The 20,400-nt window shown below is 42.6% G+C and overlaps 1 protein-coding gene across 1 annotated transcript in view; it reads right to left on the bottom strand.

The window, feature by feature from the left end:
• SLCO3A1 (solute carrier organic anion transporter family member 3A1) overlaps positions 1 to 19,615 on the bottom strand; it is a 632,297-nt gene extending 612,682 nt beyond the window's left edge. Inside the window, exon 1 of the mRNA XM_069222745.1 lies at positions 19,220 to 19,615. Coding sequence (XP_069078846.1) covers positions 19,220 to 19,381 — 162 coding nt within the window. The 5' untranslated portion in view covers positions 19,382 to 19,615. The remainder of the gene's footprint in view (positions 1 to 19,219) is intronic.
• Positions 19,616 to 20,400: the final 785 nt, after the last annotated feature.

The raw sequence follows: 20,400 nt of genomic DNA, 5'->3' as shown, positions 1-20,400 counted from the left end.
GAGTCCAGGCAAACCTACTAACTTGCATGCTTTATAGATTTTCATCAGCTCTTCTCTTATCTTTTCCCATATTGAGAAAGGTTGGGAATTTACTCCTGACAAGAGTAGAAGTTCTTCCAGGGTTGAAAAAAGTGGTTGGAGGATAAGTGAACTTCTAAACACTCAATAGATTTTCGCGTGAGCAAATCTACACATGCATATATGCTCGTGCTAAAATATAGTTAACAAATATTTTCTAGAAGTACGATTTCCTGGTCTACTTCTGGAAATTCTCATGACTTCATGAAAACCATTATTGCAAAGACATACACAATGGGTGCCCTTTTGTGACTTACTTTAAGAATTGGGCCCCTAATTAGGTCTGGCATTGACTAAGACATTTTGTGGGTGATTTACTAACATTTTGCACTGGCTTTGCATCATAAAAGTGATGCAAACCAGTGCAGTTTTTTGTTTAATATTTACTTTCAAGGCCAAAACTTGTTTTGCACTGGAAATTAACTAAATGTAATGCAAAGCAGTGGAAAGCACTGCTTTGCATTACTTCGCATCAAGGGGACATTTCATGGGTGTTCCCATGCAACTACCCAACCTTTTTGTTGCAAAACCCTATCGAACAAAAATGTGAGACAAGGTTTTGCGTAAAAAAATAATGCCTTTTAAAACAAGGCATTAAAAGGAGTAATGCTGTCATTTCTCCTTACTCTTCACACTTTGCATGCGTGCTGTTGCACACACACACAAAGTAGAAAAGTTTTAAAAGTCTAGACATTGTATTTTGTACTGTAAGGGAGCCCTTCGAGTACAAAACCTGTGGTAAACTCTTGGACACACGCACCGTTGCACTATGGCGCAAAGGTGTGTCCATGGTGCACAGCAGCAAACATATCTGCATCAGTGGAAGGTAGAGGGGACAAGAGACCATATTTCTGTAGATATGACACTCTCCTGCTCCCTCCCTGTCACACAACACAGAGCAGCATTTTTGGCTGCTGTGTTGCTCTGCCTGACAGTTTAGTAAATCTGGCACATTGCGATTATTAAAATTGTATTTCTCTCTCTTTCCATCTTTCAGCTGGCTTTACTGTGAGTCACAGCATTCTGCTCTTCTACAAGGAGCATACAGGCACACAAAGTAGTTTTGTTCAGTGTCAGGAACTACTGCGACATTGTGTGCTTTTTAAGACAAAATATTTTTGCTTTTTGCCAATGGCGAGGGCCACAACAATAAAGTGTTACAAAAGCCATGTCAAAACAAAACAGGCATAGACGAAACTAAAAGACTGACCACCTATGTCGGATAGGTTGGCTTTGCAAGTGCATGTTTATTTTCATGTTTTTTATTATTATTATTTTCATGTTTCCCATAATCTACACTGATTTTCTATAAATCAACACATTTTACTAAATGATCCTTCTAAGAAATAGTACCTACAATTTCACAGTAATGTAGCAAAAATGTTTTCCTACTTACAATTTGTTTCTGAACATTTTATTTTGAAAGCAATTTACAGATATTTTGAATCATCAATCTTGGTTACAAGCTTCTGCAAACATTTACATCTAATCAGAGAGCATTCTGGGAGCATTACACGTAGCATCATATTGTTAAACTTCTAAAAGTGTGTGTACACATCTTTTTACTGAAACCACTGTCAGTAGTGCAATGTGACCTTACATCATTTATTAAGAGCACTTACCCTAAAACAAAAGGCTTTACATTAATGAACTATTAATAAAACTTTTAGCAGCATTAACATACCGCCACAAATATTACTTCAACTGCAGACAGTTTCAATCCCTGTAGACTGGAAGCCAAAGGGCTTGTGCTGTGGGGGGTGAGCCTACTTGTCTCAATGACAAAATAAATATGACACTTGTTGTCCTTGACCCCAAACAATATGTCCTGGGCATCAGGTTATAGGAATTCCACACTTCAGCACACCGTCAGAAGAGAACAAGACTCCATCCAGAGAACAGCTCTGCACTGGACCCCAGAAGTAATCAGGAAGAGAAGCAACCAAAGACCAACTGGAGGCCATCTACGGAAACATAAAGACTCTGAACCACAGCTGGTGCACCGTGCAGAAACTTGCCAGAGACAGACAGTCGGTGTAACAGGCAGTAAGTGAGTAAGTTCAAAGTTATTTTGGGAAGTGATCTCCTGAAAATCCCTGGGGAGACACACAATTAAAGTATTAGAATCTTTGTAGCGTGCCACTTCACAACTGAATCTGCAACCTTGGGCTTTTTAGCCAATCTATTTGGTAATCATTTTATAAAGTGCAATGTTGGGGAACATTTAAAACAAATATCCATTTGCTTGTTATGTTATGTTCTGAAGCATTACAGAGTGCATAATCACCCAGAATTGCATCCCAGTGCTTTTGAAATGCAGGACTACCCTCAGTAACATAGAAGACTGACCACTCAGGTATGAAATAAGGGCAATGCAAGTCGACTTGCACCTCATAACTTTAAAAGTTTGGTCAATGCCACTGCAACAGAAACCATGGTTTCCTAGTACTAGACATTGTCCAAAGAACTAGACAAAGAAGCTAGAGGAGGTTGTTTTATGTCTTATTCCCCAGCATGTGGCACACCATTCAGCCTGGTCCATCAAGGCACTGCTTCCCACCCATGTGGCAGAAGGTAGATGGAGATATTTAAACCCCATTTAATGAAAGTGCCTCTGTCAGTGTGATGGCTTCAATTTCGTAACTGGTGAATGCTGAAGCAGCCCTTTGGGAATTCTTTTTCGCTATGATGCAACAAGCCCATAAAACAAGTACCTACTGTTGAAAAACAAAAGGCAAATGTCCCTGATGTGTCCGGAGATTACTTAATTTGTGTCATTATTTGATGACTTTCCTTCGTAGGAAGAATTCACTCCACAGGATGGTCTGAGGAAGAACAAATAGTGTTTTTTGCTACTGTGACATGGTACGCCGCTGCTGGATAGCACCCTGATTCAAGGATATGTGCTGGTGGAACTGACTACCAAAAGAAACCTAATGGTTTCCCCACTTATAAATCTAGTGGGGAAATATATAATTTGGTGTGACAGAAAGATCATCAACTTATAGCACTACTCTATAGTGAATCCTAGTTTGTTTTACTGGGATACAGGAGTTAGCTTAGCCTGTGGCTGGCAGAACCGTGCCCCGTCACCCAGTGACTTTTACCCTACTTAGCTTGCTCTGTTTAAGGGCATTTATTTAATTAGATATTTTAAGATGGCTGCCTTCTTTTGAGTTAGGCCCATGTTTTAGTTTGCGTTATCAGTGCCACTGCGCTAAGGCATCAAAATCAAGAGACAAAGACAAACAAACTGTAGGTGTTCACTTTAGGTACTTTCCCTCTTCATGCTTTTGAGGGAATTGTTTATATTAATTACAGTCCCAAGCATGCCTTGTTATCTATTGTTTGGGAACAAACCTACGTCAGGGGTCCAAGTAGATCTGTATAAATACTCCTCACTTTAACAGGTAGTCAGAGAGATTCCGACCAAATGCCATCGCTGCTATCGATGCTGGATGTTGCCGTGATGCTGACCCAGTAATCGTGTTCCTACGGTGTCTGAGCTAGAGACCTCATTCCAAGGTAACGAGGGTCGGGGGCTCTTCTCATGGACATGGCATTGGCAGATTGAGGTTTAACATACCTAGCTCTCTTTTAGGTTAGAGGTTAGGCCTATCATGTAAGGGTATTAGGACATATCACACACTTCATGTCATTTCATGATATTGCAAGATGGGGGGGTCTTTTTATTAATGAGTCTTGTCTTTACCATTCTGTTTGTTGCACTGTTCATTATCCTAATCATCGCAGCCCATGCAACTTATCGCAGAATGCAGTTTTGCTAAATAAAACCTATTGAAACTTTACTGCATCTTCTTCATTGCCTGTGTTTCATGAGACATGTTGTTAATGTGAGAGAGGGCTAATCTCCGTTTAATAACAACACTCACTGAGATGTCACTCTTGAGTCAATGGGTAAAGGCTGCCACAAACCACATTTTACTGTTTGGGGTTTTTAGTGAGGTGCTGCTTGTGAGCCGGAAGGGTTGGGATGGCAGTTGTGACTTGTTGTAGGACAGGCATAGTTGCCTACAGACATAAGTACTGTCATCCTCAACTACGACAACTCCTGCTCTACAAAACTCTAACTTTGTTTTAGATCCTAATGGTGAATAAAATAAGGTTGATCTGTAAATACTGCTGCCGTAAAGCAAGTGTAATATAAGCACTTGTTTACTTTTAACTAGTCTAAGTGTTAATACATTTTGGAATTACATTCTTCTAAGTATCCTGGGAGTTACTCTGGGGACCAAAATCATTGTGTTAATCATTGGAAAATCAAATCAAATCATTTAAAGGATTATATTGTTGATTATCTAGGCACTGGCTACAGTTAAGAGTATGGTTTTCAAATACTGGAAATCTAAGACGAATCCTAAGACTGAAGACTATACTGATGAAAGATGCAAGCTGACAACCACAGAAAGTGTCAATTATGATATGACATGTCATGCTAAGAATAATACAGTGCTACTTACCTACAATTTAGTCAATCTAATTTTTTATTATATTTTATAATTTTTTATTAACTCCAAAATACATATTTATTGTCATTTGTGCCCCATTGTATAATGTTTGACCATATGAAAAATAAATCAGAGTTAAAAAGAAATCCAGTCTAAAATTGGAACACACAAGCCCACAAATGTATATCTCCACTTTAATGAATATAAAAGAAAATGTTTTTGCTTGTTGTGTTTTGAATTAGATACTCCATCAACAAAGTGAAGTGTTAGACCTGTCATCCTTGGCATGGTCTCCCCTGTCTTTTTTTTGCCTCTGTCTTTCATGTTTTTGCAGTGTGCTGGACTCTGTTTTTGCTGTTTTTAATACTATGGGCACTTTATCACTGCTGACCAATGCTAACGTGCAAGTGCTCCCTGTGTAAAATGTATGTTTAATTGGTTTTCCGTGATTGGCACTTTTGATTACTACTAGTAATCCACTAGTGTGCCACCCACATGAGTAGCCCTGTAAACACGGCTCAGACCTTCTAATGCAGTGTCTGTGTGTGCAGTTTTAAAATGCCAATTCCACCTGGCAAGTGTACCGATTTGCCAGGCCAGACCATCCCTTTTTATACATGTAAGGTAAACCCTAAGGTAAGCCCTAGGTAGCCCCACTGGCAGGATGCAGTGTATGTTAAAGGTGGGACATGTACTGATGTGTTTTACATGTCCTCACAGTGAAATACTGCCAAATTCGATTTTCACCACTGTGAGGCCTATCTCTCTCATATGTTAACATGGGGGCTGCCTTTAAATTTCTTTTATGTGCAGTTTCCCTTTGGGAGCAGATAGAAATAGGGAGTTTGGTGTCTCTGAACTCACAATTTAAAAATACATATTTTGGTAAAGATGTGGATGAAATTGTCGGTTTAAAAAATTTCACTTTTAGAAAGTGGGCATTTTCTGGCTTACACCATTCTGTGCCTGCTTATGTATTTCTTGTCTGGGTCACACTGACAGTTGGGCTGTTTGTGAATCTCCACTGGACAGTGACACAAAGGGAGCTGGGGTGTAGCCTTCATATCCTGATGAGCCATCTGTGCTAGAGTAGAGGGAGGAATGGTCACTTTCACCTGAATGGGCTTTGCCTGCCCTCACACAATGCAGTCCTCAACCCCCTGGTGTGTGTCTGGAGCTAGGCCTGGGCAAAGCAGGGTCTTGTGAACAACAGAGACTTTCCTTTGAAGGTTCCCTACTTCAAAGGCAGACAGGGTTATAAGAGTGGACCCAAAACCCCAGGCTTTGGATTACTTCTGGAACCAAGAGGAACCTCTGCCAAGGAGAAGAGCTGGAGGAGGAGTACCGCCCCTTCGCATGTGACTGTGCTTTGCTGGGTTGGCCTGCAGTTGCTACTTCTGCCTGAAACAGAACAAAGGCTGGACTATGTGGTAAATTACTGCTTGTGAAGAATCTCCAAGAGCTTGGACTGAACTTGCCTCCTATTTTGAAGTATCAGTGCCATCAAAGACTTTCTCTGCCAGCACTTGGACTCTCTGCTGAGCCTCCTGCCCTGCCAAGTTATGCCCTATCCAGTCCCTGGCTCTTGAAAGGTGAAGCTGGTAGAACAAGGACTGAAATCCACGCACAGGAAGCTTGTGGGAAAGCCTTTGACACACCACCTGCAACGCAGCTGTAAAAACGACAGGTCACCCGCCTCGCGGCTGAAATCGATGCCTCACCTGCATCGCAGCTGGAGAGACGACGCAATCACATGCTTGCATCTGCTGAAAATGATGCAAACCCCACGCAGTGTGGTTTTCCATCACCATGAGGCCAGATTTCTCATGCATTGTCCCTGGGCGTAAAAATCATCGTGAACCAGCACGGATCCGAGGTGCCCTGCATGGAAAATAACCCATCGCTTGCTTGCGAGGGAGAAAAACTATGCATCGCCTCCCCGATTGGAGAAGAAACAACACACGGCCTCACTTGCAAGTAAGGAATTGACGCATCGCTGACTTTTCGGAAACACGCTCACCCGTGTGGCTTTATTTTTTACACAAACCAGGTACTTTGTGTAAAAAACATTTCTATTGTTTTCTACGGAATAAGATTCTTTTTCTTTTAAAAATTCATATCTTGACTTGAGCATGTTAGATTTTTGTCATTCTGGTCTTATTTGATTTAGAGAAATATTGTCTATTTTTCTAAACTGGTGTGGTGTCCAGTTTGTAGTGTTTTCACTGTATTACTGTGTGTGTAGGTACAAATACTTTACAAATTGCCTTTGAGATAAGGCTGATTGCTTGTGCCAAGCTACCAAGGGGTTGAGCAGGGGTTATCAAAGTGTGTATCTCCATTGCCCTAACTAGAGTGAGTGTCTCTGCTTGGACAGAGTGCAAACTGACTGCCAGCCAAGGACCCCATTTCTAACATTGTGTGGCAGGTTAGTTACTTCATATAAAAAGGCTTCAGTTTAAAAGGCACATGTTCTGTTACTTGTTTTTAACAATGTTTGTTACCATTTAAAGTGTATAAGTCTAGAATCGATTAGTAGCATTAATTCATTTTTTCTTGGCTACAGGACGGCAGTTCCAATCTAAATACATTTAGCACGCTGTAGTTAGGACTCCTGCTCTTAATTCATGAAAACAATGTGGAAAGAAAAATAAAGCGCCTGTTCATTGAATTTAAATTTACACACAAATACTGAACCTGGTCCATTTTTAACAATCTTCCCTTATTATCTGCTCTCCAGGTAAACCACAAAGCAGTGACAAACTAAATCAGTAATCCACCAACAAAGATAAAGAGACTTAAACCAAGAGATTTTGTTTTCGTTTTGTTACTTTTTGTGTAAACACATTGTGGTATTAATTTTAATGTCATCAATTCCAATTAATGTAGGCATGCAACAACCCTTGAGGAAGTTTTAGTTCAAAGTGACTCAAGATGACAACCTAGCTCAAAATTAAAAAGGAGCTAGCAGATTACTGGCAGCAGTTAGTTCAGCCGTCTGGATTACCCTACTGGTTAAAATGAGGTCACTTTCTCACCTTCAAGATACAAGAAAGTCTCTGAAATTGTCCTGTACAAGAGAAGATATTAAGGCCTGATAAAAAGAAGACTTCACATCTGCTTGGAACTACTTTTTTCTTTCTCTTCCAACCATGGTAAGTACATTTTTGGAAAGGTGGCAAACTCTGGGCATTTCTCAAATCCAAACCCAGATTAAATATGAACTGTGGCATAATCAGGGGATATTATCAGAGCTCTGACATAGTGGGAAGGATGATACAATATGTCAACTCACAGCATAGCACTAGAAGGGAAAAGAGGATTTTTGTACAGGGTGAGTAGGTTTCTGAAGCATACCATCACTTGCACAATTAGATATTTATAAAACGTCAGATCACTGTGACCAACACACCATGGAGTAATACTTGTGCATAACTCACAAGCAAATCTTTGAATACAAGTGATCAGGTGAACAGAATAATTATGCACTGACCCAGGACAAGATGTACTAACCTATTTTGTGCCTGCAAACACTCCAGGCCTCAACATTAGTGTTTGTGACTGCAGATTGTGTTTTTTAAGCCTGAAACCTATTATAGGTGTTGTGAAACTTTACTAACTCCTAAAATGGGTTCCTGGGCCCTCACTGACTTTCAATTTGGAAGGGGTGTGTTGTGGACACCCATTCTAAATGTAAAATTTGCACTGCATGTGTCAATGGTTTGCCACTGAATTCTGGTTGCAAACCTCTGAAAATGTTCTAACTCCTAAATTTGGCCATTAAGCTATTCACAAAAAGGAAGGGGTCCAAAGTGTAAATTGTGGAAATTTAGGGAGAGTATGCCAGCTCTCCCAGAAACTTTGTAAAACAGATTTTTTGTTCTTTGAAAAAATGGGGGCCTGTTTCGTTTTAAGAAATTGGAATAGTTTAAAAAGATAGTAACAAGCAATCAGAGAAACAGTGACTTGTGACCTTTGGAGGTCATCATCCATCTGGCTATCTTATAAATATCAATGAGGTAGGTCAGGCTGTTTGGATATGTGTTAACCAACGTACTGGTAAATAGGATGATTCACACAATTTAATATTCATCCCAAAACACCAGTTGCCAATAACGGCCACTTTTTGCGACCATTCTATTGATGCATCTGGCCCCTGTGGCCTAAATATCTCCCATCAAATTTCATGACAGACTGCCACAACCCTATTTTTTTTCAATGTAATACTGTTGTGTTTTTGGGTGCTATTGTCAACTTGAAGGCCTCAGGTTATGCTTGAATTTAAGTTTACAGAAACGTAACTTCACATTCATTCAGCTTTCAGTGTTATTACCTAAAACAAAGTCAGCAACTTAAACTCCAAAGCAAGACTAAAAAATTCACTCAGAACTCGGAATTCAAATTGAAGTTTTGCAACGGGGAAAGTACTGATTCGAGGTAACTGGTTTCATAAGCAGAGACTTGTGTTTTTTATCACCACCAAGTCAATCAAGACACTACTCTTACCTTATCTTATAAATGCTGAGGAAGAGCTTAAGAGCAGTCTGACAAATCTAACTATTCTTCAAATTGGAAACACAGACATAGACAATCAAAGTAAATGAAAAAGAGCCAGTAAAATCAATGATGCTTAATTTACTACAGTACTCTCTCTAATTGAGAATGTCTTGTAACATTAATAAACTATCTTATCCTAAAGTGGCCATTCTGTTAATGATTGCATTATTCATCACAACAGTATGCAGGACTGTTGTGATCAAAGCTATTTCAGGCCCACTGCAAATGGCATAGACACACCTCTCACAAAGTCAGCTTTTGTCAGAGAATCTTCTAACTTCAGAAAAAACTCAAACTTGAATGGACAGTGTTAGAAATGGGGTCTCTGGTTGGCAGAGGTATACACCCTTGTCCAAGTAGGTGCCACAATCCTAGTCAGTGTAAGTCACACACAATCCAAATGATCATGTGCCCAACCTTTGGTAGATTGGCACTGAGCAGTCAGGCTTAACTTAGGAGGCAATGTGTAAAGTATTTGTGCAATAAATCATGCAATAACACAGTGAAAACACCACAAAAATATACCACAAAGATTTAGAAACATATGAAATATGTATCTGAGTAAATTAAGGTCAAAACAATCAAGAATTTGATAAGCACAAGTTGAAATATCACTTTTTCAATGATAAGAAGAGTCCTAAGTCTTTAGAACTCAACAGATGTCTCTTGTGAGCACAAAGTACCTAGTATGCATCAAAATTACATGCACGAAGACCGCAGAGGAGGAGATGCGGGGAAGAAAGAAGGTGTGCATCGGATTTCCGGATGTGCACAGACAATGTGTTGATTCTTCACACTTTGCAAGGGCTCTGCGTCGATTTCCGGCGTGCAGTCGTGGATAATCACTGCGAGCGGGGTCTTTTGACGCCCAGGGACTATGCGTGGAAATCCTGGGTGTGCAGGACGAAGTCACAGGTGCTGGGTCAATCCAGTGGGCGATGCGGTAGAGGTTCTGTCGCACTGCAGGTGCTGCATCAATTCCTCATGCAGGAAGTCGGGCTGCATCGCTCCGGCTCAGCGATACAACGATACGGTGGGCTGTGCGTCAAACTTGCAGTCGCAATGCTGGTGCTGTGTCGATCTCCACTTGGTGACCCAGGCTGCGTCATTCCAGGTCGGCGATGCGGTGATTCTTTTTACCGCTAGGCAGGCTGTTGGTCGATTCCGGCATGCTGTGCAGCGATTTTCACTTCACAAGGAGTTCCTTTTGAAGAGACAAAGTCTGTATGGCCCTGAGACTTGAGGAACAGGAGGCAAGCTCAATCGAAGCCCTTGGAGAGCACTTCTCAGCAGAGCCAGAGGCCAGCAAGGCAGCAGGGCAACAGGAAGGCAGCAGTCCCTCACAACAAAACAGTCCAGGTGAGTCCTTTGAGGAGCCAGGCAGCACCTATTGACAGGTTGCAGGATCTGGTTCAGAGTGTCTGTCCTAGGAAGTGTCTGAGTTGGTAGGGTCAGGGGACCCAGTTTATATACCTAAAAGTGCCTTTGAAGTGGGTCAGACTTCAAAGGTTTTGAAGTGCACAAGGTCCCTTTTTAGTACAGGTCAGTCTGCTAGGGTCCCAGCAGGGGGGGTGGCAGTCCTTTGTGTGAGGGCAGGCCACTAGCCTTTGAAATGTAAGTGTCAAGCCCCTCCACCATTCCTGACCAGTAAGACCCATTCAGTATGCAGATGTGTGGAAGTGTGACTGAGCATCTTTTGTTTGTGTTGTCTGGATGAAATGCACCAGGGAGCTATCAACCAGTCCAGACATGGATTGGAGACAGGCTGTAAAGCACAGATGGATTTTAAGTGCAGGGAAATGCTCACTTTCTGAAAGTGGCTTTTTTAAAATAGTAATATAAAATCCAACCTCATCAGTCAGCAGGATTTTGTATTATCATTCTGGCCATACTAAATAGGACCTGTTTACCACTTTCTAATCAGAATCTACCATTCAAACAGTATATGAGGGTAGCCCTAATGTTAGCCTATGAAAGGAGCAGGCCTCACAGCAGTGGAAAAGGAATTTAGGAGTTTTCCACTACCAGGAGATGTAAAACACACAGGTATATGTTGTATCTTTTACCTAGACAGCACCCTGCCCTATGGGTTACCTAGGGCCTACCTTAAGGGTGACTTTTATGTAGAAAAAGGTGGGTTTAAGGCTTGGCAAGTACTTTTAAATGCCAAGTTGATGTAGCAGTGAAACTGCACACATAGGTCTTGCAATGGCAGGCCTGAGACATGGTTAAGGGGCTACTTATGTGGGTGGAACAACCAGTGCTGCAGGCCCACCAGTAGCATTCAATCTAAAGGCCCTGGGCACATGCAGTGCACTTTACTAGGGACTTACAAGCAGATCAAATATGCCAATTGGGTATGAACCAATGTTACCATGTTTTAAGGGAGAGAGCATATGTACTTTAGCACTGGATAGCAGTGGTAAAGTGTGCAGAGTCCTAAAACCACCGAAAACAGTGTCAAAAAAGTGGAAGGAGGCAGGCAAAGAGTTGAGGGTGTCCATCCTAAGACTGTCAGGTCTAACAGACAGCTTTTAAACTTAATGAATTAGCTGCCCACTTTACCTTGTAGAAAGGTTAGCAATATGTGTTAATGAATTTTTGGGGAAAAAAAATAAAAAATAGAAAGCGCTAGAATATCATGAAGATTGGGACAATGTATACCATGGACATTGGTCTATACTCTGTTATCGCAATAGAGCAAAATACTCAATCAGCCTGATGGAGTACCCACCCTGCAAATCTAGAGATGTCGATCAGCCCAGCAAATATTTCTTTACATTGGGAGGAGCTGCTGTTGCAGTGGTTTCATTTAATGTATTAAAAGTTTGATGGACGGCTCTGTCAACATTACGGTAACATCCATCAAAAGTTTTACCTGCATTTTTTTAAAAACAAAATCCCAAAGCAGGACTTTGTTTTTGAAAATAAAAAACGAATGACACCCACACTATTGGAGTTGTCTCCTATGGTACAATGGTAATTTTGAAGTTTTTAATGCCCTTCATGCCTGGTTTTACCTGGGGGTGATGGACAGTAAAATCAAACGATGTGACTGCCCACTCTAAATAGGGTGGGTGGTCAAATGCTCAAAACGCAGATGGTCCTTACTCCATCAGGCTGTCTGAGGTGTATATCAGTGGTGGAGACAGAGTAGTCTCTGCCGTCGATATACTGTACACCAGCCCAACTTTAAATGAGGTGATCGGACCTTTAGTTTGGCGGCAGAGTACCCTCTCTGCTAAACTCTTGATCAAGTCAAATGGGCTAGAAATGGTAACACAATGTACATCAATATTTTGGTAGACATGAGCAAATAGGCAGTGAGTAATTTAACCAACCCTTTCGGGCAATGTCTTGTAAGAAATTGGATTATTTTTTTAAGTGGGCATCTTCCCACCTCAATAAATAATCACAACTCTTGCCAGTTGAAACCCTCAAGCACCAGTGGTAGTTAATGGATGCAGTAGACCAGGACCTAGGTGACCTACGAGCTGGAAATTTGAGGCTGACTGCCCTGGTCAAATAAACCAAATGGATTTCTCCTAGCCTAAGGGTGGAAGCCCAACAATTTGACAAAGCTTAAAAGTAATGTAAAAATAGACTTTGTCATGTGTTCACAAAAGAAACTGTTTCCCCAGGGGGCAAATCTGATATTGCAGCAGTGAACACTGAACTATTGGTGAAATACCTGCCGCAACCTGGTCCTGCTAAAGCCCTGGCGCTCTTGTGCGTACATGCCAATAAACCAGAGTCAAGCGGGAGACTCCCAATTTATGAAGCAAAAAATGGCTTCATTTTGGCTGTTTCCTACCTAAAATTACCTTTCCTTCAATAGAAGTCAATGGGGGGAATATATATTTTTTTTAAATCTCCCACTTTCTATTTCTAAAATGTTGGCATGTATGTTTGAAGTTTCTGCTTGAAAACGATTTGAAGTCCCAAAACAGAAAGAGACTCTAATTTGTTTAGATATTTTGGAGCCTTTTATGAGGATGAATCTGAAACTAAATTCAACGCAGTGGAACGGCCAGTCGGGCACTTTTCACAGTAGATCCCTTTGCCTCTTGAGAATTTTTTTTCAAAAGTTTCCAAAGGTTTTTCCAGGTGCCAGAGCAGTCAAAGAAGTACACTTCTAAGCCTTTCATGACCTTAGAGGGGGGTATCTAGAGATTCTCAGGATGCAAGGTAGAGGGTACAAGATGAGCAGATCCAGTCCTCCTGGGCTCCTCACAGGCCACAGAGACAGCAAGTCCAGTCCTCCACTGTTCTTCCACAGTCCAGAACATTTTCTGGCCTGGTGCCTTGAGGTGCCACATTTATGCCTGACACCAGCTAGTTGGTGTGGGTGACTTTCTAACCGATGGGGTAGAAGTTCCCTGGCTCAATCATGCCCATTTTTTCAGTAGCTCCTATCTGCCTTCCTGCAAAAATGTCCGAAATACCATGTGTCATGGCATTTTCAAGAATATGAAAGTCTTTGGCCACACTTACCCTCTGCTCTAAGGTTTGTGGGTGGGGAGGGGAGCACACTATGGTAATCACTAGTATCCTTCCACATCAAACACTGAGATCCAATCTGAAGCAGGCACCGTACCCACAGCAAACTCAAAGATAGAAGCCTGGTAGAACAAAAGCAGGGTTGTTCAGAAAAATAGGAAATACACAAGAATTGTCATTGGATCATGTCCTCTCCCTTTCAGGTGTGGCAAAGTGTTACATGTGACTCACCAGACCTGTAAGAAAGGGTTTGACACTGTGATGTCAACAGAGTGCACCCAGCCCTTACCAGAGGGGTCATCTCTGTCCATTAAGATCAGCCAATTGTGTTCTCCTATAAGGAATCACTTCCTTCTGGGCAGGTACATGCAAGGGGTTGCTGGAGAGTTAATGCAAATTAGCTTCTAGGAACTTCAGGACGGGAAATGGTAGCTATTTAAAAGTTACCGTTCTTTTATATTCATGAAAAATAAGACTTCACCATTGCATTCGATTCCTAATAACTATTAAACATAGCTGCTTAATTATTTTCTAGCTGGCCTCATTGTTGAGATGCAGTATTAGTAATTTAATTTGTACTCTGATTTTTCATATAGTCCAGCTGGGCCTGCAGTAATAAAAATAGCGTTTCAGGCCTAATCACAGTAGGGTAATAGCAATAATAATTTTCTATCTGTCATACTTTTGAATACTGTGCACACTGCTTTGTGGGCTACAAAGCCTACATAGTGGTGACTTACTAATGTTTAAAAGAGAGGTCTTTACCTGTCAAAAATGATAATTTTTAAAGGTTTCACTTATGTTTTTATACTGCAGTAGAAAGGACACATCGGGTAGGCCTGTAGCCACGTTTGGACTGTCACTGTAGTGGATGGCACAATAAGTGCTAAAGTCCACAAGCGACATTTTCACTTTCAGGACCTCAGTGGAATTTCTATACCATATACCAGGACTATGGGCAAGTTAAATATGCCAGTCACTAATAAGGCAAGGTAACCATGTTTAAACGAGGCATAGGCACTGTACTCCTGATTAGCAGGGGTAAAGTGCGCAGAATTCTAAATCCAGCAAAAACAGGGTTCGGCAAAAGGTTAAACGTCTGGGGTGACCGCGTGAAAAAGGCAGACTTCCTACAGTACAAGAATACCATTGTCAGACTGATGTCTGGCATAAATATGCAGTTTAAAATACCACTGATAAAGATATGATCCCATTAGTGTTAATAATCGAAAATATACACCAAATGGTATGATATTTTTGGAAATATTTAGAACACAATATTTATGTCAGGCGAAACTTCTGACAGTGATATTCTGACACACAGACAACATTTCATGATCTGTCTGGACTGTGTGACAACCCCGCCAGATGCAGAAAAGAGCTTCACTTCCTATATTGTTTTATATTGAGAGGCAGATAGAGCTTACTAGGAATGACATAAAAAAGCCATATGTTTTAGTTAATAATAATATACACATATTTTATAAATGAACACTGCTTTACCACTACCTACCACAGTACAGGCGTCACCAGCTCGTAGAGGTTTGAGGCCAGTCCCTCGGCCCCAATATTAAAGATTCCAGCAAAGGGGACATACTAACCACTAACGGAAACCAACTCACAAAATCTGATAAAGGCCACCTAGGGCGCATAGATCCTTAGTTCCTCTTGAAACAAAGTCCACTCTCTGGTACTCACAAAATGGCTGATATGGAAGACAACCTTCTGGGATCATTAAAATCAATATTTCACAAATGAGAGTATAAAATTCACTAGCACTGCTGAGTCATTTACGACAGTGGTCTATTTACAGCACTTGTACTGCGTGTGATGTTTCTATTTTTCATTAAACGATAATTGTAAAACTGCGGACTTCGTAGCTATAAGCAGTATTTTTTTTTTTTTTAAATACAAATTTCTCTGACTGACATCTTTAAACAACAATTTAATCTAGGTAAAATCACGCAGTTGTATTCCCATATTTTGACTCGTGGGCGTAAATATGTCACGCACAGCGTGCAATACGTCATTCCATTTCATCAACTATAATAAAGCTGGCAAATAATTAGAGAACATTGTGTAATGATTTGGGAACTCCTGCGTGTAATCCTTGTGTATGCATATCATCCGGGATCAGCAATTAACAAGAGAACATGCCGTGCGCAGTAATCTCTACTTGTCTTTGAAGAGCGGTCTGCAGTCGTGTGTACATGGACTGAATAGTATCGGCGATGCTCCACACTTAGCACAGGTCTGATCCTCACAGAACGCCGAGAACAAACAGCTCGGAGCATCCTTCGTGTACCCGTCAGCAATCAGGTTTTAAATCTAGCATGCCACACTGTACTGCTCCGCTTCCACTGAGAAGCAGCACTGTCTATAACTGCACAGGATGAATTGTTTCATTCACGTTCAACCTCTTGCAGTGGTGAACGCCATGAACACTGGAGCAACACTGAAAGTGATTTGAAAATGGCTGGAAAGGACAGAGTGCCTTTCGGTGCTATGCAGCATTCGGAACCCGTGAAGTGCAGCACCGAATACAATCGATCACTAAACTACTAATAGATTTCACTGCACAGTTTGGTGAGTACATCTGCCTACCTTGTTCTTACAACTTTCTCTCGCATTCCTCCCATCAACCGCACGGAACACCTGTTAAGCTTCCACAATCTATTTTCTGCCACGTGAGTTACAAAGAGAAATTCTGTGAATGTTGATAAGTTTTAGCGAGGTCCGGTTTGTATATGGAAGTGGCAGGCCTTGTGCAGCACCACCCCTTCACTCTCCCAAAAATGTCCCACGAAAACCACACTTTTAAAACAATTCATAAGGCGCACCCACGTTATACGTATGAAGGTGCATGTTTTGCTGCTCACTAACATGCTACACCCCAGCCCATCAAACCGGCGGTAAAAGGGACACTGTGTAGTGTCAAAATATGTGGCTGTCAAAGACCCTTAAGAATGACCCTCGCTATTTCCACCGATCGCGGCTAGAGGACAATGAGAACTGCATACCGCAATGCATGAAAGTTCCATATACTGTGTCTCTGACCCTTACAGAGTGCTCCTAAAGGTCATTACCCTTAAAGATCTAACACCAGATCAAGACCAGTTGAAACACTCGACTAGGATGACCCCTGTCAGCAGTCACCCCTAGATTGGATCCCTGGCAACTCCTTGGAACTTCAGCTATTGATTCCTGGAAAACTTTACTCCCAGATATGAAATGCTGAATTCTCTTAGGGCCAGATGTAGCACACAGTTTGTACGTCGCAAACAGCGAATTTCGCTGTTTGCGAAGTGCAAACTGCACTTGGCCATGCACAAAAACCGTTTTGCAATTCGGTAACCTGGTTACCGAATCGCAAAACGGGTTTGGGAGTTGCAATTAGGAAGGGCAGTCCCCTTCCTAATTGCGAGTCGCAGTGCAATGCCAAATTGCTTTGCGACCGCGTTCGCAGTTAGCCCCATTTCAAATGGGTCCTAACCCATTCGCAAAAGGGAAGGGGACCCCTTCCCCTTTGCGAATGGCATTAAAAACATTTTTCCAGAGCAGGCAGTGATCCTATGGACGACTGCCTGCTCTGAAAAAATGAAACGAAAACGTTAAATTTTTTAGTTTTGTAATGCATCTCGTTCTCCTTTAAGAAAAACGGGCTGCATTACAAAAAAAAAAATGCTTTATTTAAAAGCAGTCACAGACATGGTGGTCTGCTGTCTCCAGCAGGCCACCATCCCTGTGAGTGCCGTGAGTCTCAAGGGGGTCGCAAATTGCGACTCACCTCATTAATATTAATGAGGTGGCCTTTGCGACCCCCTTGCGATTCGCAGATGGTGTCACGGACACCATCCTACATTCCAATTTGCGACTCGCAATTTGCAAGTCGCAAAATGGAGTATACCTACATCTGGCCCTAAGTCCTTTGGCTTGGAGGCTCTGGCAGCTCTAGTTCCAAATCAAAATCATAGGCAACTTAAACACCAGGAAAAGAACCCGGAAAATATAATACCTGTGTCCTGCAAGTATGTGTATGGTATTTTTACAGCACAAAGCAAGCCAAAAGGCAGTGAAGCACTGTACAGGGTCATAGCCAAACATATAGTCAACAAGTGATGGGAGAGGTAGCTTGGTTGTGGATGGTAATAGCTTTGCAGTGGCTTCTTTTTTCCTTAGTCCCCAATCCACTCACCTCCCAAATAGGGATCCTCACATCTCTGAGGCCTAAGCTTTTTCCCATGCCAGCCATCAGCCCGTGGATAGACACCTGGCACCCACATACTCTAGTTCCCTGACAGCTCCCTCTAAATGTTTTGACCCTGGCATCCAAAAAACCTCAACCCCCACCTCTGGTTCCCTGATAGATCCGATTCATATCTCAGACCTATATCTGGATGATTGGTGTCCACCACCCCTCAACTCTGTTCCATTATCAACTCTCAGCCCATGTCCCTGTCCCGCTGGCACCCTTGATGTTCCACTGTCCTCCCCTGCAGTTGGGTCCCAGGCATCCATAATGGAGGAACCATGCAGTTCTCACGCAACATTCGGAACCCCGTCAGGTCTCAACAATGGTCCCATTACTTCTGTTCTCTCTTGAAGAACAGGGCCCTTGACTGCGTTCTCCTCCACCATCCTCCTATCTTGACCCCCAGCAGCTCTCACTGCAGTAACATGACCTTTGGAATATCTACCGTTCCACTTTCCTTCAGGTCTGTCGCGGACACCGTAGATGTCCTAGCTTCTCCATCTGCACCCAGTCATTGGTAATGCCCGAAGCAGCTCTCGCAGCATAGGTTCACTGACACACTGACTCACTGGCGGGTGATTCCCCTTTCACTTCCTGCAATAACTAGAATGACCCTCTTACCGCGCTTTTAGCTAGCTATCCGGTGCTCCGTCGAATACAACCCCACCTGCGTGCAGCACCAAAGTCCCATTATCACACCAAGGACTTATTAGGTCCTCTTGTAAGCCGTCAATGTTGTAGTTAACCCCTTCACTGATATTTGCATTATTATTGACCAAGTAAGCCACGGTCCTCGGCCGCACCTCCAAAGTGCAGCAGGATCCCATAAACACTCCCCATGTCTTTCATCACCCCCCTGTGCCCCATGCAACACCCCATGCGTTCCCAAGCGCTGCCGAGGTGCCACTTAATGTTATTGAGGTTCTTCTATCGCTTCCTGTGCACAAACCGGCATTATCTTGCTAATCTCTCACACAAAATCACTGAGCACTACGAACATTAACTCAACCACCCCGTGCCCCCTCCTACTCCCAAGCTACACCCGCAACAATTCTCCTCCTGGCATTCAGGACGGGTCCTTACGCCCCCACCACTACCGGACATTTTTTTAACTGCCTGCGCAACACTATTCTGCCTCGCCCGCACCATCCAGGTAGGTCCCATTCCCAATAATGCCAAAGGCCTTTGATATACATTGCTAATGTGTCCGTTCTCCCCAACACTCCTCAGGTGCCCTCTCAGCAATATTCAGCTCCCACCTATCCGCCCTAGGTATCGTTCATTCCCCAGGTGCCACCAGAAACTCCCAGCGTCCCTCTTAACTAGTGTCCGACTATGCCCTCTCCCAGCCCACCGCACTCACCAGGTATGCCCCCACTGTGCCCTGCGCCAGCATGAGCGCGCACTCGGATACCAGGAAGACCTTGATATTGAGGAAACAGGATGGTTTGCTCTTTTTCTTGCTTGGCGTAGTGGGCTCCAGGGCCGCGCCGCCCGGCGGGGGTTGCTTCTTCTGCTCAGGCATCCTGCGCTTGCTGAGCCAGTACCCGTGCGCGCTCACTGCGGCTCCCTCGTGCGCCTCAGCCACGCAGCAAGCTCGTTATTGGCGGCATTGAAATCCTGCCCTGTCCAGCGTACGATGCGGATCAGCCGCTTCTTTAGACTTTTGGGGCTTTTTTTGCCCAAAAGTCTGTATTTTTTCACCAGCGGCTGCAATCGAGCGCGTCGCCGCATCTCCCCCGAAGAAGGCTGCTTCAATGAAGAGCCGCCAGCCAATCAATGCAGAGGCCCTGCTTACCCATTGGAGCTGGTTCTTCCAATAACACAGGGAGGGCCGAGCAGGGAGCGCGCGCTGTCAGAGGCCTCAAACACGCTCAGGTTGCAGCTGACAGCGCGCGCTCCCGCTTCTACAGTATTCTGTAGGAAGGTTGTGAGGACTGGGGATAATAAAGAAAGTATGAGGACAGCAAAAATGCAAGAGAAAATACAATGTAACATAGTAAACACACAAATAAATCACCATTGTTGTAATAATAAAACAATTACGTATCAAAACCAATTATTGTAATTCAACACGAAATGAGAGGATAAGGAAACTTGAAATAAACAATACAATCCTTGCGAGTTAAGGTGGGACTTTAAACAGGATTGTTGTATAATTTCAGTATGGGCTTCCTGTGGGTGTGCTTCTCACTTTCTGCTTTGACCTTTACTTGGGGAGGTGACTGTACTGCATTACGGGCTTAGTGTTGGAACTGCATTCACATTTCCCTGGAAGACTTATTTCTCCTCCGGCGTAGCTGCGACTCAATTTGAATAGCTTTTATTGTGAATTACTTTGTTGCCTTTAAGCTAGGACATCTCTATACTAAGTATAGTGCAATATATTTATGAAATAAATACAGCAATGATGTATGAACGGATTAAAAATAAAGCATTAGGCCTTGACAATAATAAAGCAAAAACGTAAGCAATGGGACATTTGCAATACAGAACATTATTAAAAGCTATAACTTAAGCAATGCGATTAGAGATTTATGACAT

Source organism: Pleurodeles waltl, chromosome 3_1 (genome assembly GCF_031143425.1).
Source record: "Pleurodeles waltl isolate 20211129_DDA chromosome 3_1, aPleWal1.hap1.20221129, whole genome shotgun sequence".
In the NCBI taxonomy this organism is placed as follows: Eukaryota; Metazoa; Chordata; class Amphibia; order Caudata; family Salamandridae; genus Pleurodeles; species Pleurodeles waltl.
The sequence above is the reverse complement of the archived record's forward strand: the minus strand, read 5'-3'. Positions and strand labels throughout refer to the sequence as shown.